Source organism: Cydia amplana, chromosome 9, assembly GCF_948474715.1.
Source record: "Cydia amplana chromosome 9, ilCydAmpl1.1, whole genome shotgun sequence".
NCBI classification, from domain to species: Eukaryota; Metazoa; Arthropoda; class Insecta; order Lepidoptera; family Tortricidae; genus Cydia; species Cydia amplana.
In genome coordinates this window covers 11,894,843-11,918,364 of record NC_086077.1, presented here as the reverse complement: position 1 = coordinate 11,918,364, position 23,522 = coordinate 11,894,843, and the positions used below count along the sequence as shown (strand labels likewise).

Genomic DNA, 23,522 nt, shown 5'->3' with positions numbered 1-23,522 from the left:
TGGCCCATCGTGTAGAGGAGTCATGAAACGAGGAGGGGCTCAAATCGGCTGAACATTTTAAAATGTTTATTTCATTTCAAACCATGTTTTCTTTGCATAGGTACTGTCTACTTCCTCAATATTGCCTAACACACCAAAAACAGTTGTCTCTGTCTAATACATAGATAATAATGGTCGCGACTCTGCTGTTTTGCAAAGAACTCTCTTTTTCGAGCCAGGCAATGTTGGGCTTGGCAAAGCAATTACTCATATAGGTATACGTGATCGAAGTTAAACCCTTACTCATTCAGTCTTATACACACTACATACATACATGACTTGTTTGAGTAAAGGTTTAGTGAAGGTATAAAACAAACAGTAGGGTATCATTTACTATTTGACAGTCTTATACTGATATAACGTATATTCAGGGAACCATATTGCTATATGGTACATTTACCTTTTCCACGCCGTGTTAAACACAAAAGTTGTCACTCAGACGCCACATCATTGAAGTGTCAAAACTGAAGTTGAACTTTATGTATATGCACGTAGGTCGATGTTGCTCTGTGGTCTGTGACCGATTAATCGGTCTTTGGCGTTGAACCTACGGTGCGGATATATCTGTCATTGGTGTTCAAAAGGTTAATTACCTGTTTTGTCAAACGCGTTTTGGAAGCCTAAAAAACTCAGGCCATGTCGGGGTCAAGGCGGGTGACCGCGTAGGCTTCAGTTTTGGCGACGGCCCACGCGGCCCGTAACCCACAGACAAGACATCCTCTAGACTGAGCATAGAAACGCTACCCCCTCTGCCACTTATACGGTAGTTTTACTCCATCTTCGAGTCAATCCCGTGCCGTGATTGGTCCGTGTCTTTGAACGGACCAATCACGGCACGGGATTCGCTCACCTCGTCCCCCCGCACCCCCGTATTTTTGGCAGCATCGGTTTCATGAGATAATTGCTCTAACTCCGTCTAGAGGATTCCTAGTCTATACCGTAACCTATTGTCTACCCACTGCGACAAGAGACGACGTGGAGACATGATGTCACGTTCACAGAGATATTAATTAGGGGCTTACTGTCGAGATGTGCCGTATTAGACTTGCAAGAAAAGGCTTTTAAGACTTCTCAAAATCTGCACATCGAGTTACCTTATCAGGTCAACGGTTAAGTTCTCATTTCAATCATAAGTAAAAGGCTAACGCAAAATTTAAATTGTTATATTGAATTGTTACACGTTTGTGCAAAGGCAAATGCAAATGCCATAAAAAATATCACATGGAAACTAGATTATAAGTACCTACATATTTGCAAAGGCAGACTTTACAACCAAAAGTATAATTCTAGTACAAAATAATTTTGTAGCTAGTTATAGCTGAGGGATGTGAAAGATTTATTTCATTTATTGAGGTAAAACATTAAGTCTTGAAACCACGCGATTGTCGCAAGTTTCCAATTCTAATTTCTTGGCTTTCCGCCCCCTCTTAAGTCATCAATAAATCGCACACAAGTAGGGTCAGAAGAAGTAGCGCGGCAATCAGGGGCCCTGATTCTATTAGATAAGGGCATTTTAATAATATGTAAAAATCCCATTTCTACTGATACCTATGGTAATAATCACCAGGTAGCACTCTTGTTTTTACGATTTATTTTATTCGCAACGCAAATATCCACGTACAAAAAAAGTTACACCTCCCCGACGATGCAGGTGTCCTGTCGTAAGTAATAAAGATATCGATAAATAAAATTCTTCCCAATTCTGTTCAACTACAATTCAAGCTTTACGCTTTCATGTTATCGGCTTTGGACGGGTCTTTAGCGCTGAATCCTTTACAAATGCCTCTAAAGACGATGGCATGTCACTATCACATCCAATGCGTCATCATTGTATCCAACAACGAAATCCATTTTGTATTTAACTCACAAGTGCGACAAAGGACACCTATTTCTGTAGCGGCTAATGTAAGGTAAACAGCGCATTCGTGGACTTGTGCTCACAATTAAGTATTATGTCCGGCCGTCTGTGTTATTTCCGACGATTTCTCGGTAGACTGGGAAAGAATGGGGCTGGGATTTTATTCCAACATTTTACTGAGTCAACCACTCTGGCCACCTATAATAAGTGCGTTCTCTGAGCATGCATAGTTGCTACGGACCAAGGACACATTTACGCCGGTACGTAAAGTGTTCGACTCGCCTACTCTCAATAATTGGAATACAGAACCTTCTTGTGTGGCGAGGAAATGCGCTTAGTTCCGATTTAAGAAGGAAATAGCGGTAACATGAAGTATGCAAGTGCCGTAAAGCAAACTTTAGTTTGACGCACAATTTGATTCGGCATCCTAAGAACATTATTGTACTAATGTTGAAAAGTGTCAAGCGATTTGGACACCTACAGTGAATCATGGGTTGTTTACATGTGGGAATAAAGTGTGGCCATATTTTTTTAGTTTTCCTAGTTAATACGTACATTTTCGTAACGTATACATATGTAATTACTACAATTTAATGTTTTTAAAACCCCTTAAGAATCTTCAAGTTTTTATTAAAACGTATTATTTATAACCACAAATTATTTGATATGGCGATACCTAAGTTAGTGCTTGATACTTTAATTTTGTGATATGTGACAATATACATGTAATTCGGTCTCCAATGGAGGGATTGGCCACTTAATCTTTAACTAAGATGGATCGATCGACGTCGATTTTAGTTTATAATTTAGACCCAATTTAATTCTGCCTTAGAGATATCGCAACTGAAGCTAATTAAGCCTTCTCATATTATGATTCACGATATTGAATATTTAGGACAAAGTAATAATATAAAATACTTACAGAGAACAGTAAGCTATAAAGAAGAAAGGCAAGAAAGGTGGGCGTGAGAAAGCGCGAGGGCGGCGCGCATCGCTAACGCACTAGGCAAACACGCATACCTCACCCCGCGTACGCGGCGTACGTGTACCTATACCTAATAGAACTTATGTTACTACGTTTGTGTACAAGTATGTTCTAGTCAACACTAACATTTCAATGTAAAAGCATGTAAAAGTTAAGGCTTGTCGAGGCTTGTTCATTTGCCGCAATTTGACGCAACATTCAGGAAATGAAAAACGTAACTTTGCAAAAGATCACATTAAGATAAAATAACAGAAAGAAAGAAAAATCATATCAAATAAGGACAGAGGTAAACAATACGCTGCATTATAGCTAAACCACATAATAATGATCACATTGAGGATTGACTATTCAGGAAAACCTCTTTCATTATATTTGTTAGTTAAGCATGGTATAATAATATACTCCGCCTGGTACTCTCTTCCGAGATTCGCGAATGACCTAACTGTCACTTGCCTACGTCATCATGCTGTTTACAGGTTCTCAAACTTTAAAATGTGGGAGAATTTTAACCAACGGTGAAAATTATTTTAACGGCATTAATTTTAAGTTATTCATGTAGAAACATAGTAAAATAAAACAAATCTATACTGCACTTTTCACTCCTACTCTTACAGTTCCGAATAGAGCAGCCAACCATTTTCGTAACAAAACATTAATTACCAAGCTTACGACGTGAAAAGTTTGGAAAACACTGCGACTGCTGACACTGAGCGAGAAGGAAATAACAATTAACACGCGTTCGACAAGGACGGTCGGTCAGGGACAAAATGGCGGATTGTCAAATGTGACAGCGCTATCCTGTGTTGCCAGTAGTGTAAACAGAATTACCCGAACGTCTGAAATTTCTTTCGTGAATCGGAAGATATTGCTAACGAATAATTAAAAATGACGTGTTATTGTAAAATTTAAGATAAAATACATATAAATGAAAATTATTAAATTATAAAGAAATAAATTAACTTATTAACCATAGATATAATGTACCCATGTAACATGTTATGTTGAAATAAAGTGGCAATGTTATTGTGACGTAGGCAAGTGACACTCTGGGAAGAGAAGACCATGTTTTATTAGACCATGGTTTTGATGTAACAGTAAATAGTGAATATTTTTATAATACAACCAGATATTATGTTTTTCACCTCAGCAGCTTGAACAAGGGTACTTTGCTACTTAAAAACAGTGAGTGCTCACTGAGTGAGACAAAATGAGCAAAATACGATTTTGCTCACTCAGTGAGCAAAATGCGATTATGCTCACTGTTTTTAAGTAGCAAAGTACCCTTGTTCGAGCTGCTGAGGTGAAAACTTAATTGTTAGTATATCTTAAGAAAACATGAGTGAATAGGTAAGTGATGAAGAAGGAATACATTTTTCGGGTTCTCTAATATGTTCTCACTGCTGAGGTGAAAAGTTTTGTGAACTACACGAGATCAAAGTTATTTACATCTCGTGCGCTTTTGAGTCCCTTACTACGCTCAAGATTCTAAATTAGATTCACTCGCTACGCTCGTGAATCTAGTATAAAATCTTTCGCTTGCACGGGACTCAAAATAAGCACTCGAAGAAATATCAAACTTTGATCTCTTGTTGTACAAATAACTATTTTCTTAAAACTGTACTTAGTTCATCTGCATCGGTTATACTCGTACAAGAACATACGTGTAAGTAGCGGTCTCATGAGAATCCGTCTCGGTATGTGGTCACACTGCCCAGCTCCCAGCGCCCGCCCAGATCCTTATCATCGAGAAGAGAAGGGACTCCCACAAAAGGCACTTACAATGTACGAGCTCCTTCAATTCTTGCACCTTTCGTATCTAAAGCCATACGACGTCCCAGTGACTAATTGCTCTGTTCATCCACCATGAAATTATACCACTTTATTCTATAACAATAACGTAAAACGCTGATTAATTCTAAAAGATTAACTTTCTCTTATGAATTTTCTAATTAATAACTCCTAACCCGATGTACGTAATCTATTGATATAATTGAGCATTCGCCAGTGCTGCTATGCGTGAAATGACTGCCTTCCGCTTTCCTTATTGCCTATTATTTTCCATACTAATGTCGAGCTTTGGTCTAAAGGGGATAGTGTTGTGCAACCACCCTACAAGACAGATTATTTTGTACCATCAAGTCAACTAAATGAATTCCCTCACGACACTACACTGGTTTCCCACCCCACTTTGTTTTAACATTAAGTGATCCGCAATAAAAAAAATTGATAAAACGTGGTAAATCATGAATGGCAGAATTCCTTACACCAAACAACAACTAAATTGCTCTTCCCGTTTGTCTCCCGTTCGCCTTTGTACATGTTACTTAAATCATTTTGTAGGTATATTTGTTTTGTCTTTTTTGTATGTACATAAATTCCGTTAAGAAATCACCCCGGAAAATAAAAAAAATGTTTTTTTTTTTCCTACTAGTTTTAGACAATACTATCTATTTTAATTTAGGGCCGTTGTATCTATATCTTACATACTTATTTGACTCTCAAAAAATCGGATTATCTAAACTAATAGGTCCCTAAACAACATTGTCTTTAAGCCTCTAGGATGTGAAGGCTGCTCCTCCTCTCACTTAGGTTCAGTGGCGTGTGGCCCACGTTTCCTCAAGTTGTTACGAAAACAAGCTTTATATATTTAACCTCAAATAGCGCCATCACTAGCTGAGGAATCGAGGTTCGATCCCATTGCGTCTATTAATTCGCAGCTCCCTGAGAACCTCGTTAATTGCCAGGCAGTGTACGACACGTGTTATTATCTGGACGCCAAGTCCACATTACGACCGTTTATCCTGCACTCCCGTGCATGCCTATGGTAATTCGCGCTTGTGAGCATTCTCATTGTTACTTTCGCATTTCTCAGCAGTTTATACTTATTAATTTATTATCCTGCCGCGCATCTCATCTTCCTCGCGTTGTCCCGGCATTTTGCCACGGCTCGGGGAGCCTGGGGTCCGCTTGGCAACTAATCCCAGTAATTGGCGTGGGCACTAGTTTCCTGCCGCGCATCTATTTGTATAAATTGTTGGAACTTTCTAATGACCCAATTTCTTTATTATTACACTTTGTTATATTATTTGATACTTCTATATGGAAGGGAAAGACTTTCACCAAACTACGTTTTGTAAACAAAAAGGTTTCAAAAAACAACTTTAGGTTGACAAGACATTAGTACAGTTTATTTTATTTAAAACTTGAAGCGAGAAATCGTACTGTCTTGAAATCATATGTCCTAACTAGGAATCAAATTTTAGTCTAATTAGGAATGTAAATGTTATATGATTTCATTATTAATTTTGACAGCCTTGGTGAAGCTGCATACAATACACTAAATTGGGAGATAGTTAAAAAGGCGACGAAGGGTCATCTAGATGATGTCTTGAAAAGCAAAAGAAATTGTTGCCATATATTCTGAAGAAGCATAATTTCGGTAAGGCTCCGGCCTACAAGAGTTGTATCGAGCCGCCTTTGGTCCTGGCGCCCATCTACATCGCCGCGGGCAGCATGACGAATCCAATTAACACTGCTAACGAATACTGTCCGACGTACGCTATTTATGTTTCCGAGCAGTCGCACTGTAAATATTTAGTCCGAGAGGCGTCTGGCATTGCCCTTGTCTTATCTCTGAATCGAGTGCGTGAACGATTTCACGTGCGTCGAGACGCGTGCCGATGCGCTGACAAGGGTACGCGTTACAATTGCTTAGCAAGTCAAAAGTGTAACATAAACCAGTACAAGCACCCGCTCCGATTAGACATAAGTGTTACGGATTTCCAAGTCAGAATTACACTCGTTCGATGGATCATGGCACGTATTCTAGCTATGCATGCATTAGGAATACGCTGCCAGGATACAGTTTTGTAAATACTGATTAGAAAGCTTAACGACCAGCCCTTGAAAAGTTCCAGTTTATTTATTTAGCGCCAGATAGACACGTGCTTTCAATATCATAGCATCGGCAGTAAATCAGGCATCGACGTCGCGTGCGCGTGGGCAGACAGCCTTATTTTCAAACAACCACTAGACGTATCAAAATTATATCGAAAATTGATTTGTAGTGTGCGCTCACTCGCTTTAAACTGCGTTGACATGTGTGTAGGTAGGCGCGACGAAAAGTATTAAACTGATATTGAATTTTCGTGTTTGAATTGTTTGAATATAGCTCCAGGTGATGTGCGCCGATTATCTGCTAATTTATACTCGCAGCTCAACTTCTGTTCTCTCATATTCATTTTATTCATACCGCAAACGAGCTCGTCTATAACTGCATTCCTTGCGCCTTGTTCTGTTAACTGCTGGCTTTTATTGTCCTTTTTCGTTGGTCATTTTTAAATGCCACTTGCTCGGATCCTATTTGGAGTGTAGTGATGTCATGTGGCATCACGACTATCACGAGGGGGCCCGTTTTGGAGCGTTTACGATCTACACCTCCACATATTCGCGGTTCATTCACCGGTAACAATGCGAATGTAGTTATCATTGATGTTAGAATGTTACAATAATTCATTCAATCAGCGATATGTTGAGTTCGAGGAGCATTGTCCTATTTGTTGATAGTTATGTACAAATTTTAGCCCATTAATAAGTGACTGCTTTAGTTCTAATACTTGAGTGTTAGAGTACATTTCTATTACCTACATATTAGGTATAATGGTATTCAGAAACATGAAAAAACATGAAAAAGCATAAAAAAAGCGCTGGTGGCCTAGCGGTAAGAGCGTGCGACTTGCAATCCGGAGGTCGCGGGTTCGAACCCCGGCTCGTACCAATGAGTTTTTCGGAACTTATGTACGAAATATCATTTGATATTTACCAGTCGCTTTTCGGTGAAGGAAAACATCGTGAGGAAACCGGACTAATCCCAATACGGGCCTAGTTTACCCTCTGGGTTGGAAGGTCAGATGGTAGTCGCTTTCGTAAAAACTAGTGCCCACGCCAATTACTGGGATTAGTTGCCAAGCGGACCCCAGGCTCCCATGAGCCGTGGCAAAATGCCGGGATAACGCGAGGAAGATGAAGATGATGATGGTATTCAGAAACATGTAATTGTGAATAAAATTTGAAAACTTTATGAAAGATTTACCACATCATGGATGTAAAATGAAGTAATATGCAAGAGAAAAACTATCGTAATACTTTAATTAAAATTGAATGAGTCGTTAGGGATGTTCCAATATTAACCCTTTCATCCAAAACGTAAACAAACGTGTCGAAAGGGCAGGTGCGTGTGAACTTGCCGACCATGAAATTGACGTGGATTTGCTCCGGTGTGGTCCTAGAAAAAGTGGCGATTACTTGAGCCCTACCCCGACGATGATTCGCCACGGAACCTGCAGTTATATTCCCAGTACTTGTGAGTTGGTCACTCAGACAAACCAGTGTTAATTTACCCGAGAGACCCATAAAAGCTACGTGTAATGGGAGTTAGCATTTATACTGGCCAAAGAGCTGTCGACTAGTCCGCGTTCGGTGAGTGATCATAATAGATAATTTACTTTACCAACCCTCATTGCCTTTAGCCTTCAAATTTACTGTATTATTACCATCCTTCAATACATATTAGAGTGTGAAAGAGTTTGGAGCGAAAAACAAGTTCCCCACAAATTCGGAGGGACATAGCAGTGGTTATGTTATAAAATTGCGTAAAATTATTTTCTATAATGTTAATATCCAGCCAGGAAAATTGGGACTACGTTTGTATGGAGAAGGGGAAAGCCATGGAGATGCTGGCTGGACGTTGTGAGGGATGACATGCGTGCCAATGGTCTTACTAAAGAGGATGCCGCAGTCGTGAGGAGTGGAGAACATAAAACAAGAAAGCGGACCCTGGGCTCCGAAGCAATAGCGGAGGATTCAACCAGGATAAAATCTAAGATCAGAGAGAGAGAGAGAGAGAGAGAGAGAGAGAGGAAAAGAGGTCACGTGACGTCTCCGTTTTCGTCTTAATGATGTCATATCACATACATTTTTACCTATATACATACATAACGAGATGGGTCTTTTGAATAGGTACATCTAATTGAGACATTAATTAAGTTCGTATTGTCAATCGTTTTCGCTTTGTATGATAATATAGGTATTCAGAATGGCAAACGACGTTCTGGAAAGAAAGGCTAAAAATCAAAAATGTTTGTCCTGTTAACATACCTCGCATTGTCGTTCGAAACAATAGGCGATATAGAAATTAATGATCTGATCAATGACAACAAATACTCGTTTAAATATCTAAGGAACATACTCAATTTATGTATATATTTCGTTATTAGTTTAATGGTAGTTCTCTACATTAAGATTGCCCGAGTTTAAAAAAGTATTCCATTAAATGGAAAGTGCTCTGCTAGGGTTTTTTGTTTTAGTCGATTTCATCAAGGGCGGGATCAAAGAGGACGCAGCAGTTTCTGGCGCCAAGATCGCAACGATATCGCCGCTAGAACAGTAATCGTCAATAAAATCTCAATTTAGATGGCACCGATACCGTGTGAGTTACGGACGGACAGTGAGACCGAACACGAAAACCTACTCGACGATGGAATGCGCCCGCCGCAGGACCTGCTAACGAATACACGGCTGGTGCTTAATTTAATTTCGGTTTATAATTTAGAACGATTAATAATGGATGGGTTATTGAAGTACGACTCCTGACAGTTTTGGAGATAAGGCTTTAAAGCTAATTATTGGGGCTGACGGCTGACATTTCGCGCAGGGCGTCCGCGGGCGCCACAACTTGACGCCTCGCCGTCAGCGGCACGCCTACGCCTATTTAAAACAAAACTTTTTGTTTTTTGTACACCTTCCCTACTGGCCAGTCACAGATAAGGACGACGAAAAAGACACTTAAAAATAAATTTGTCGAAAGTGATAAATGATGGATATAACTTTTATTATTTCAAATTAAATTAACGATCCGACCCGAACGTCTACCTTTTCTCACATTAGAGGGATCTTATCTGGAATGATTGCTTCCATTACCTTGGAGAACGGACGGACACGTTGTTTTGTAGTCGAGGGAAGATAAAGAGATTAATGCGTAAAGCAATTAATTTTGATTGAGGTGTGTTTTATTAAGTAATTGTTTTTGTTTCCAATACGTGAATTTGAAACGCGCCGTAAAGTCAACACAATGGTAGAGTTGTGTCGCGATGTTTGATGATGGATGGGAAAGTTTATTTCTATCGATTGTTAGAGGTTCGAATTAAAGATTGGTGTTCAAAATAACACATTAATATTAGTATTAGGGTCGGGGTCGGTTCCCACAGCGCTTTAATACATTTTTCGTGTTCCAGTTAGCGCCCCATAAATTGATTAAGGGACTGCGGCGACGGTCAGAGGTTTTTTTGTGATGCGGGACAGGTAATGACTCGGCTGCTGCCATTCTGGGGTCACCGCGGCATTCCACTACGCAGCACATAAACAAGCGCTATTTACTGTGTGTTTACATATGTAACTACCTACCTACATATTTGCATTTCGATAAAAACGAGTGGATCCAAATGTTCTATTTAACCTTTCTTGGCGGCCTTCTATGTAAATAAGCGATTCTGAAACTCAAACCTACCTATGCTAAGATAGTTTTGCATTGGAAGCGTAAGTACCTACATAAAAAACATACAATACCTATGTAATAATAATAAATGTACTTACCTACTTTGTAATATTCGTTCCCACTTCATATTAGTTTCTGCATCACCTATATTTTATTTAAATTATTTTATTGTCCAAATAGCGTAGAGTCCTGTATTTGTATTGTATTGTAAGTATGTACTATAGTAATAAAGAGTAACATTAAATTGTTAACTTGTAACATTAAAAAGCTCCATTAATCCAACCCGTTCAACCGCAAACTTGTATCAAATCCGAACTGCCAAATGAAGCATTTAAGCTAATAGCTTAAACGAAACGCTCCGAGACCAAATCAGCATAATGTAGCGGGCCAATTTCCTGCGAGGAAATTGCTTTCCCGACCAAATGTTCCAAAGTACGTAAAAGCTTCTGTTCTTTCCCAGTCACTCTAGCAACATCAATCATGGCCTCATGTTTTTTGGAAAAACGTATTTTTCATAACAAATGCATGACAATGTTTTTTTCCTGACGGACTGCACAATCGCTGGCCCGCTTAGGACGTGAGCAATGGTTTTGTAATGGTCCACCAACAATGATGTTTTCGTATAGCGTAACGTTTTGGAATAAATATCAATTTAGTATAACAAATGTTAGTTTCACGATCAGGGAACCATATATACGCCTATAAATCCTGTAATGTTCCATGGTGATTCAGGTTGGACCGATGAACTAAACGGAATTAAAAACGTACCTACATTAATAAATATGGATCGCGAAGTATAACACTTAAAGAAAGATTTAAATATGATATACAAGTTACTTTAAGCAGCTGTTAAGTGCAGTGGGTCTTAAAAATGCTTGCAATAATGCACGTACTTTAAGTTTCGATTGCCGTCTTCTATAAATTTATATCATCTTGGCTAGGCCTAGGACCCCAGTTCTAAAAACTACTATTTGCTTGTATCCAAAGGAGGCAAAGCGAAGAATATTTTTAGTGTCTAGTCACCCAGGTTACGGTCGTACCAATGAAGTCAGTTAGTACTTTAGCCGTATATAAAAAGGCGCGAGGTGACAATATAAATAACAATTTGGCCCACCCCGTTCGAATGTGGTGCTCCGAGTGGATTAGCATAAGAATGCCGCATCAGGGACGCCCACGACCACTGTCCCTTGTCTCTTATACATCGAATTTAATTTTGATTTACGACAATCCATACAATTGTACGCAAAACGTTTTTAGGTTGAGGATTAAATACCTATTGTGAGGCGGTGACGATGCGCCTATTGTACGGAGCTTTTAAGTAATAACTTTGTGTACGCTACCTCACGTCAACACAAAATAGATGCATTATTTGACAGGTTCCGTTTTCTTAATGGCGAAAAAAAAAACTGAATTGACAGGTCTGAATATTTTGCTTGATGACTATTAAACAATGGCGTAGTTGAGTTAAAATGTTATTAACTTTAATTAATCCTTTCAGTTAAACCAGGCTATGCTACTTTGCTACTAACAGTTAAAAGAACGGCCCTTTATTCCACTACAACTAAATCCAAAACTAAATTCAGTGTCTGTAACGTAACGTGCAATACAATTTGCAAAGTGTAATAAAATAAAGCTGCCTATTTATAATTTATATAAGTTCAAGTTCAAGTTTCAAGTTTAGTTTCCGCAATAATATATTAATTAGTATGTAATACATTGATACTTTAATAAAGATAGCCTGAATAATATCTCAATACAAATAAAAAACAAACATTTTAAAACAGCACGGTAATAAATGTAAGTTGACACTTTAAGTAGGCACTTAATATCTTAATTAATAAAAGCAAAGGACCGCACCATAACTCATGATCCACATTGGGCACACAGAGAAGTGCTTCTTAAGATTCTTTTATGCAAATGTTATAAAAATATACATCTGTGGAATTATTAATGAAGGGTCTGCGCGCATGTGACGTGTTCGTGCATTAAACTAATATATGAGGGTTAATGATCGTCTAATTATTTTAAACAGCTCATAAATTTTGATTAAGTTTATTTACTTTATTATTTTTCTTATATTTATCCTGGTGAAGGTCGATATAAGTTAAAAGTAAATGAGTAATCAATGATTTAGTGTGTTTATTTAGTTTAGATAACAAATCAAGATCAAGAGCAAGTATGGAAAACTAAGTTCGTCGCTTGGCTAGAAAACACAACTAAATAGGTATGTTAGTGCATATGTACGAACGCAAGCTTTCGATTCAAATACAATATTGCACACAATATGCGCTCTCCGTAATATACTTTATCAAGTCAAGAGGAATTAACTTTATAATTAAAATTTACTCAAGCTTATCTCAGATAAATGTGTACTTTAGCTTCAATTTGGGTCTTTATCAAACCCAAAAACGAAATAGACCTCATCGTTAATAATAAACGACGGTGCTCAGTGTTAATACGCATTTAAGATAATATATATTTTACGGTACAAAAATAAAATGCCCACCTTATAAATCGTGCGAGCCTTATCGTCTTTCGAGAGGCGACAATAAGAACCAGATAAGGGCAGGGTCTCGGGTCCGAGTCGAAACTTTGGTTTAACTTTTTCGTTTGCGTTTGGTTTCCTTGTCACGTATTAAGGAGAGGTTTAATGGACATTATTCGTGTTGAAATGTGTTTAGGGACTCGAGGTGCGTTCGGACGCGCGCGAGCTGAGCGTAATCGGCGTCGCATCTTAATTTAGTTGTCTTGTATGGTGGGCCCAGTGGGACATAACCTAACCCACTGCGAAGGCAAAGGACGCCCGCGCGGCGCGCCAGACATATAAATACGCCCGTGATTCCATAATAAATGCCTATCTTTATTTATAGGATCACAATCTCAGCTTATTATTTGTCCTATAATGTACAAGATGGACTTCGTATTTATTATATTCAGCGGTTCCTGGGTTTTGAGTCGTAGGTATTACTAATGTTGTTAAATTATTGAATTTCCTGAATCTGAAGGAGCAACAAGAGCTTGTTGCTAGAATTAGAATGTCGCGTACTTTTGACATTTAACCAAATGACTATAGCCAAGCTAATTGAAGTTAGAATATATACAGAATAAAATATGAACAAAGAGATATGAAGTCATAACTGTCTCTCTAACAAACCATAATTTACAGGAGTTATGATACTTATGATTATGAATGTAAGTTCATATATACTTACAGATTGCTGTTAGTCGAGAAGCCACACTCCCTTTTCTGTAGGTTTGGTAAAAAAAATAGTCTTACTTACCACATTGACGAACTCCTGAAACGTGATGGAATCACTAGTTGCACTCTGAGCTTTGTCCAGAAGGATCTGAAAAAAGAAACAATCCTTACTAACTATGGAACGAGGCATAACATCCAAAAAAATTTTTAGTAGCAGAGTAGCTAAAATAAAAACATGCACACAAGTTAATTGTTAATTGTTCAGATTGTCAGAACATGTTAATTGTTCAGATTGTTAGGAAACCAGAGAAATTGAGTAGGTAGGTTGATGTATATTTACTTGATATCATTAATGATGTTGGTATTTTGGTGTTCATATATCTGAGATAGTGTTTTGTTAACTGTACCTCTTGTTTGTGGGGCGGCACTTGCGCTTTGAAGTCAGGGTTCTGTAGTGTAACCAAGAAGTCGGGCCAGGGGATCTCGCCAAAGCCTTCAGGGTCAAACTGCAATGAAAAATCAGTTTGTAAACTGTCTTATAAACAATAAAAAAGTATCAGCGGCACGTTCGTCATTATTTTTTGGCACCTTGTGAAATCACCATTTCACAAGTTGCCAATGGCAGTCATTTCTAATGGCAATTATGACAAAATATGTATGTCATACTTGAGCCAACGGAGTCCTAGTCTGAGAGGGAATGACCCTTCCTATTACGAAGCAGGAAGTCCCGGATTCGACATATTAAACATACCTAAGTATGGTCTATCTATCTATGGTAATTTTATGAAAACCTTCCGGTTTTCAGAAACAAAGTCGAATAATTGCTGACTGTGGGATAGGAGAACACTACGCGACACCAATCATCACGTCCACAAAGGGCGGTTAATGTTATTCACAGCCCTTACCAAGCGCAGCTTTACAAACCCAGAATAAGTTTAACCTCTAGTTAAACATAGGCTAAATATAGGGACGTTGACTGTATTTAAAATATTTCACACCATTCATGAGTTAAAAGATAATTTTCAGTTGTATAGCGTTCGTTATCCAGCGTACAATAGCATTATAATTTTAATATAAATTAGTTAGTGATCCTGCCGAGGGATCTGACAAGCAAAATTTGAAACAGAAGTATATTTTCAGAGTAATTTCTTAGATGAAAGGCCATTTCTTCCGTCGCAAGTTTCGCGTATAGCGATCCATACCTCTAGGTATCATTAGTCCGCTTTTACTTCGCCCCTTCTTAAATCAATAGAAAATTACTGGAAAAACGTAGACCGCAGGCATATTTGACACATCTTATGGCGTTATTGTTTTGTCAGATCCAAAAAGAAGTTGATCTGACTTGACAGTCAAACATCCTATTCTCACGAACTTGTTGTGAATACCTACCTAGCCAGATCATTCACTCAAAGCACGCACCTTCCCCTAACTCCCATAACTTCGCACATGATTCTGTTGTGACAGCATAATTTTAAAAAGCGGCCAAGTGCGAGTCGGACTCGCCCATGAAGGGTTCCGTATTTAGGCGATTTATGACGTATAAAAAAAAAACTACTTGCTAGATCTCGTTCAAACCAATTTTCGGTGGAAGTTTACATGGTAATGTACATCATATATTTTTTTTAGTTGTATCATTCTCTTATTTTAGAAGTTAGGGGGGGGGGACACACATTTTACCACTTTGGAAGTCTCTCTCGCGCAAACTATTCAGTTTAGAAAAAAATGATATTAGAAACCTCAATATCATTTTTGAAGACCTATCCATAGATACCCCACACGTATGGGTTTGATGAAAAAAAAATTTTTGAGTTTCAGTTCGAAGTATGGGGAACCCCAAAAATTTATTGTTTTTTTTCTATTTTTGTGTGAAAATCTTAATGCGGTTCACAGAATACATCTACTTACCAAGTTTCAACAGTATAGTTCTTATAGTTTCGGAGAAAAGTGGCTGTGACATACGGACGGACAGACAGACGGACAGACAGACGGACAGACAGACGGACAGACAGACGGACAGACAGACGGACAGACAGACAGACATGACGAATCTATAAGGGTTCCGTTTTTTGCCATTTGGCTACGGAACCCTAAAAAAGACAAAACGTAAGCGCCCCTATCTTCAGCCGGTATTATCTGAAATGTCCCCTACGTGACCGCACGGCTTTTGATGTTCGGCGCTACCGCCCTTGGACTCATTATAAAGGTTATCGCACACAGGTGAATTACCCCCTTATTCATAAAACTTTACAAACCTCAATTAGTTAATGTATGTTTTATAAATACATACCTTTCTTGTAAATAGGTACATAAGTCAAAATGGCAGATTAAGATAAACGATTAATAGGTAATTGGGGCTTGTAGTAAGTTTACGAATACCGCCAGAAGAGAATGACTTGCTGCAGATAGGTAGTAACTAGTAATTGACTTAGCTTGGCTCGAGGTGACTACTGCACTGTTACTTTACTGACTTTACTGTCAAGACTCTTCTCGATTTGACAAACACACCAGCACACCACACCATTTTACACGCGTTACGGTGTATTTGCTGAAAGTAGTGAGCGTAGTTAAAAACGCTGCTCAAGCCAATATATATCAGCCTATTGTAAGCCCATTATGCCGATTTTGCATCTTAAAGTAATTTGTACCTACTGTGCAGTTACTCTTTAGCGCGTCAGGTGTTTTAAATAATTTTATACGTAGAGGTAAAGTAAGGTTTAACGATCAGAAGCATTGATAATGTGCGTTAACCTTTATCACGTTTACCTCGCTTCCGTACATTTTAATCAACCAAAAGAACATTCCCCGAAATTTGTTTCTCCGTCATAAAATCCATAAACGACAGTTTTTATGAATTATCACGCGTTAGTTAAAATTTAATGGCGAACGGGAGCTGTGAAGAATTAAAGCTCCACGATTTTATCTTTAATTGATATGCCTTGGTCGTTAGGCGTTTTATACCTGAATCTGCTAACACAGGTGTTGTTATCTAATCTACGTCACAATGTATAAAGCTCTAAGCTTTAAGCTTTTAATTTTAGATAGTGTTTAAAAGAAAGTTTAGATATCATAACGACAATACAAATAATAATTACTGTGCCACTCTTGTGAGATAGATCTCCAGATATAACGCAACTTTCTCATCAGATTTTGATGAATAAAGACAGCCTTTACGAGGTTGTGCTGAAAAACATTTTTGTTAGCTGAACATTTTTTTTAAACTGTGGGGTAAAAAGGTAGCGAAATAAAATAAGATAAAGATATCGCGATGATGAAGTACCGGTCTGTCAGCGAAACGCATCTCCCATCTACACTCTACAGCTACTCATAAAGCATTTTTTCTCGTCGGCTCCAGTATAGCTTGACCCCAGATTTTTTAACATCCTTGCTTAGTCAGAGACCAGACTTAGTTTACAGTAGTCCTCCTAAGGCGTGCGCTTGGGAAGAATGTGAATACACGTCTCCGTCTCACGTGCGAACATGAATATAAATTGTTTCTTCTAATTCTCGTAGATTACTTATCAGTGAAACACCTATCATAACGGCATCGTTAATGTGAATTTAGAGAAAAGGGTGTGGGGAGTTGTGGTTCCGATGTGTTGGAACTGTTGGAAGCACAATAATTTCGCGTTTAGCCTAGCATTCTGTTTTTAACGTGTTTTAATAATTTATGATTGTTATGATTAGGGATTGCTCCCGGTACTGGTTTTCTATACAAATACAGTACCGGAACCGGGAAATTCCCGGTTCTCGCCATACAAACTCAGTACCGGGAGCAATCCCTAGTTATGATTAAGCAGAGGTAACAGGAATATCACATTAATTAAACGGTACTTACCCTATCAAAGAGCAACCGCCATTTCTGAAAAAAAAAAAAAAACAGTTTTAAATTCCTCCTGAAAATGCAAGGTACTGAGAAATACGAGCTTTGACGGTGTAGCGCAAATATGTATTGTTGGTAGAAGATAGACACTGATGCAGATAGATATTTTTGTTGAGAGGGTTTGAGAGAAAATTGCACTGAGAGAAATATATGACATAACATATTAAGTGTCTTTCCATGAGAGAAGGGTCCTTATGCACATGGATCATTAGGCATGCAACGCCACATATTTAGGTATTCGTAACGGCTATACATACGTCATGCATCAACTCCCTTCGGATTTCCGCCTCGTCCAACTCCGAGCCGAGATCCGTATGATCCGTGTCATAGAGCGGCTCGGCGGCCCTCGACAGCGAGCCCAGTGAGTCTCGTGCCGAGGCCAGTGAGCCGGTGACCGTGGGCAGGACTCCGGCCTCGATCCCGGACTCCATGGACGTGTTGGTGGAGAGCAGCGGGGCTGTGGTGACGGGCGGCGCGAGTCCGCCGCCCGCGCGGCCGCTTCCCACCCACACTGACATTCCCACATTCACACTGCACTATGTTTCTTTTATTCCAGAACTGATTGGAATCGTATTGGTGCGAGTGTTCCCTTAGACGTGGTTTTTATTTAAAAGCGCGGCGCATTTATTCATATTCGATTGGAATTTTATTTTGTAGCGCTGGGTTTAGGCCCGAGTGGGGTTTTGGGCAGCATCAGGCTTTGGCAATTTGGAAACAATTATTTTGGCATTCGTGAAGTAAAATTACTAAAAATATGTTAAAGCGCTCTCATAAACTTGCCATTTTACATACTCGATAAGGCAGTGTTGGATTTTATATTCACTCTTAATTTAGTTGTAAATTTTCGCGATCATATAAATTCATAATAAATTTAGTTTTTATGGACAGAAGCTTCTCGGGACCACGAAATACGTATGTTCTGGATGGTACTGTCGCTGGACATTAATTATGCCTGGTTTATATAACTGGATAGGTATAAAAGATCTGATACTAAAGTAGGTTACTATTGGAGGAAGATTTTAAGGCACATTATTTCTCTAAAAAACTATGGTTGAAATGTGGCACATCTGAAACAAATAAAAAAAATCATTGATTTTTGGTCACTCGCTCAGTGTTTTCCTCATAAATGTTACTTAAGTAAGTAATTTCATAAAGGCCTGTACACCAGTTATCTCTTAAAGGCAAAAAGATTAACACAGGCGTTATCTATTAAATATATTCGGAATATTTCAGACACAAAAACAGTATTACGTATGATCTCTGTGTACCTATACAGGGTGGATTTTCTTGGCATACGAAAATAGCATGTGAAAAATAAAAGTTTTCATTTTCATACAAATTGTATGGGAAAAGTTTTCCTCGATTTGTGGCTTATCTAGCCGGAAATTTGTAAAAGCCAATCTTCATTAATTTGAAATCGAGGGGTCTTCTAAGACCGTTTTCTCGTAGCAGCACGGGATATGGTAGCTGCCCTCAAATCCACCCTGTAGTGTTGTTACGTTTACGGCTCCCCCCCCCCTCCGTTGTGCTCTCAAATAAGTAAGAGTTTAATAAATAATGAACATAATTTGTAAAGTAAGGTACGGCACTGTGCCTACGCAATAAATAAGGGTAAGTTGGTCATTCATTGCGGCAACTTGAGTTACAGGGCTTCAATTATTCTGCGGTAAGGATTGTTACGAATAATGTAGTAGTAGTAGGTAGCTATATCGTTAAAGTGAGTTCGGGCTACAAATAGCCCCACGTTAGTTACCTAGAAGAATAATCGGAGTAAAAGCTTCGCATACGTAGCATATATGTAAGCCTACCCCTATAAGGTTTCTTTTGGATGCTCTATAGGCGATTATTTTCCCTAGCATCGGTAATAGATACAGCTACATATTATACGAGTATTCATGTAAATTTCAAAAAATTAACTTCAAATGGGACTTCAATTATGGGGACCTTTGAGCCAGGTACGATGCAGGGGGGGTTATTTTAGGTTAAGTGTAGAATTAATATTTTTTTAAGGTGTGTTTTTTGTAATTAACTTCAAATTAATTCATAAATTTTCATAAATTATGATAGGTATAGACTGTCATACATGTAATAATACAAGTACCTACTTAATTAAAAAACCTGACTCCACGGTCAAACGAACTGTAGTTTTCCGGAGCTTTGTTAGCTTGTAATTGTAACATTTAATTACCTATAATAAGTTACTAACAGCAAACACTCTTAACTGACCATATTGGTGGGCCTTATAACTTGGCAATAAGGTTTAGATTCTTCTTCGTTAGCTTAACTATTTTAGGCCACCCTCTTCTATAAAATTCTGACTTCGCATTTATTACAACTACCTTTATCAACTATATGGGGTCCCGTTGTTTCCCATAAAGTTTTAAGTCATAATGTATTGTTTGTCATATTATCATTAGTCATAAAACTGAAACCGTTAACATTTCAGGATTTTCGTTAGGTTATCCTATAGATAGGTTAGGTTAGGTTAGCTTTGTTTTATGGCAATCCTGAAAACTGACGCGCTTCTGAACCAAATGAATTATGAGTAACGAAAATGCGGGCAAACAATACATTATGGCTTAAAACTATTTGGGAAACAATAGAGACCCCAACTATATATAGTTATTAGTTAGTAAGAATTTTATCACTTTTTCGCAAATCTACCAAGTGAGCAACTGAGCACTCTTTAGATACTTATAGCGCTAGCGGTTCACCAAAAAACGCTGCAAATGGTGTTAAGGTATGAAAATCGGTACGATTGATCTTTAGGACATTTGAAACAATTTGACCCGAAGCACCAACAAATAAAAAAACGACTGGAGTTACGATATAGTTACGACGTCATCTTTTTTTTGTACGGAATAAAAAAAATCGCTTAGAAACCTATCTTGTGTGGTATTAAACGAAAGGGCTTTCTAAGTCCATTCTAAAAATATATCACATCATTACATTTCAGTCATTTTTTTTTTATTCTTATAAAAATAATTTTCAAAATTTACCAAGTTTGGGCTTCTCCAGATACAATACCGTTCAATATTTTTTTGTGAAAAATATACCTCAAATTATACCTCTAATATCCTCATATCTAACCCTAATAAAGCAATTTTGAAAATATTAACATTACTTAAGTATTTTTTTTTAATTACTTACGTGTGTACGTGTGATCACAACATAATTAAAAACACGCCGACTTTTTATACGACTCCATGAATCGCGAATAACGTCTTAATGGTTTTGTTTGCGTAGCGTAGGGCCCTGTAGGATGCTTGACTTTTCTTTGAGGGGTGCCAAATGTTTCTTTTATTGAAAGGACCTTTTGATTCACTAGCCTCTTGCGTTTCACTGTGTTTATTGTGGGGCGGTATGAATAAGCCACATGAATTGCATGTAAGCTTTATAAGGCCTAAGTATTTAAAATGTACAGTGAGTAATTTAAAAAGTGTTGGACTCTGCATTTAATGTCACTATCATAACATGATGACACAATATAATTAAACCGTCGCTTTTTTAATCTTTTTCACGTTCATATACCTACAGTATACTTATCTGGAAAATAATCCCTATAAATTGAAATTTTGCTTTGGCTTAAAGGACTCGCATCCAGGCCATAATTGTTAAAAAAAATGAAATTTTGCTAACTCGAGTGACTTATTTTTGTTAAGCATCCGCCACGCGGAATTTTATCAATGCATCACACTACCTACGAGATACCTATTCTACTTTTTAAACTCATATGCAATGTCACATCACGGCAATCAATTAACTTCCCGGTCTCCTGTCATGGCCTTTAATTGCATTACAATATCGTTATAGGTAAGCAAACCCGAACAGCGAGATAGCCAATCAGCTGAAGGGGAGCAAAGCCCTCCGGACCTTCAACCCTCTGGCGTCGCCATGGCAACCGGCAGGTTCCTACCCCACTTTACGATAAAGCATAAACGATTCTAAACCAAAATGTAGTAAGTGTATATGAAGCCTTTACAGGTTGACAACGTTTTTTCATTTAAATGGTTGTAGTACACGTGCATTTGCGCGGGTAGTTTGCGGCCAACGGTTGCGAAAATGTGTTTTTACCGGCTAAATAATTATAATTTATTTATTACACAAGCCAAACCCTTACTTATATAGCTGTATGTAATCAATGTTGATGTATTTTAAATACTTATACGATTTAAACAATTTTAATTTACAATGATTTTGTTTGTATCGTAACTTGAAATAAAATAGTTTGGTACATTTTTCGTTCGGCTTTTGGAAACCGCTTATAAAATTAACAAAGCGAAGCCTCTTGTAGAAACTTATAATAGTTACGGAGATAATCACAAGATGCACTTGTTTACTTGAGAAGGCAACGGCCTCTAACACCAACATAACCAAAAAACACCAACACTCACCAGTCTCAATTAATCTATAACACTTCACTGTCATAAGGCTAAGTTCACACCCGGGTTTCATTCCCGAATTAACGTTTCGTGTCAAGAACACATTACGGTCCAATCGGCCGGACTTTCATACGTCAAAACATCTCACGTTGTGGTGCAGTGAAAGTGAGAATGGCGTCTCGGTTTCAGCGCATGCGTGAATCCCGAACGGGAAAAACTCATCCTTACTTTCGCAAACGCCTACCGCAAGGCTCGCGTTAATTCTAATCTAAGCCTAGTTTTTTGGCGCAAAGAGTTTCTTATGTAAGAGCATTATTGGGTTAGAGGTGAGGTTTAGATGGTTATTCATTAAAATGCAAGCATTGCATTGAATGAGGAAGCTGCCTTTGAACGTGCTGATTGAATGCCTCAAAACGTTCTTAGCCTAGTAGGGTGAGTGGGTAGCAAATGTAAAGGGCTTTCTCACGCGGGCTTTCTAGAGTCGAGTCCGCACCGGTGTTTCAATTTTGGTACATTGTATGAATTACTAGCGACCCGCCCCGGCTTCGCACGGTTTCACAAATTATACATAAACCTTCCTCTTGAATCACTCTATCTATTTAAAAAACAGCATCAAAATCCGTTGCGTGATTTTAAAGATTTAAGCATACATAGGGACAGACAACGGGAAGCGACTTTGTTTTATACTATATGTATAGAGTATGTAGTGATAGTGAAGTAAAAAACAATATAAGTAAGTAGTAAGAACTTTTTTAAACCTACTAGAATGTTCGACATAATAAGGTATACATTGAGCACAAGCGATCCAAAGTGCTTAATCCAATCCGTATCATCCACTGCTGCTCCTACGCCTCCCACAAGGATCTCCCCAATGACCGGCGTTACGCTGTTCTCATCCAACTGTTTTCTGTGATCTTACTCGTAACTTGGTCGTCGGTCTACCATGTTGCCGGCCTTTTATCTCTGCTTCTTGGGGTTCACAGTCGCCACTCAATAAGATTGTCCTAGCGCCTCAACGGCCATTGGTTGGACTGATAAAGGAAACCACAGCCATAATAGCACTGCTAATTACGTTTCCAGTGCTTAGCTCCCAAGAATGACCCTCAAAGAGAGGGGCTACCGCGAAAACTGAATTACGCAAATTGCGGGGATCTTTCTTTTTTACTCGAATGAAAGCGCAATCAGAGTGACAAAGAAAAAATTGCGAAATTCGGTATTCGCGGGAGCCCTTCAGAACTTTTAGGCCTCTATCGCACGAGCACTTTTTCAACGCGGCAAAGCGTGTGTAATTTGTCTTCACATCCGTATGTCCACTTCGGTGTGCGAGCGAGACATTCGCTATATACGTGCATAATTCTGCCTCCCTCCCACACCGAAGCGGTGTGTGAATACGCATCCGTGTGCTAACTGCGTTATAAAAACGGTTAATAAATTCTGACGCCTAACCTATTACAATAGCAAAGTTGTGTTTTGATATTTTGGACTACATCACGGTCCGGTAAGGAGTACAGAGGGGATACCGCGAAAACCGAATTTCGCAAATTGCGGGCATTTTTCTCTGTCACTCTATTACGCCTTCATTGGAGTAAAAATGAACGATCCCCGCAATTTGCGAAATTCGGTTTTC

At 38.5% G+C, this 23,522-nt stretch overlaps 1 protein-coding gene across 1 annotated transcript in view; it reads right to left on the bottom strand.

The window, feature by feature from the left end:
• The window catches only part of LOC134651142 (rhomboid-related protein 3), a 192,485-nt gene extending 170,148 nt beyond the window's left edge, over positions 1-22,337 (bottom strand). The window contains exons 1-5 of the mRNA XM_063506173.1: positions 21,908-22,337; positions 17,771-18,580; positions 17,469-17,492; positions 14,041-14,139; positions 13,716-13,781 (exon numbers count right to left, since the gene is read on the bottom strand). Coding sequence (XP_063362243.1) covers positions 13,716-13,781; positions 14,041-14,139; positions 17,469-17,492; positions 17,771-18,031 — 450 coding nt within the window. The 5' untranslated portion in view covers positions 18,032-18,580; positions 21,908-22,337. The remainder of the gene's footprint in view (positions 1-13,715; positions 13,782-14,040; positions 14,140-17,468; positions 17,493-17,770; positions 18,581-21,907) is intronic.
• Positions 22,338-23,522: the final 1,185 nt, after the last annotated feature.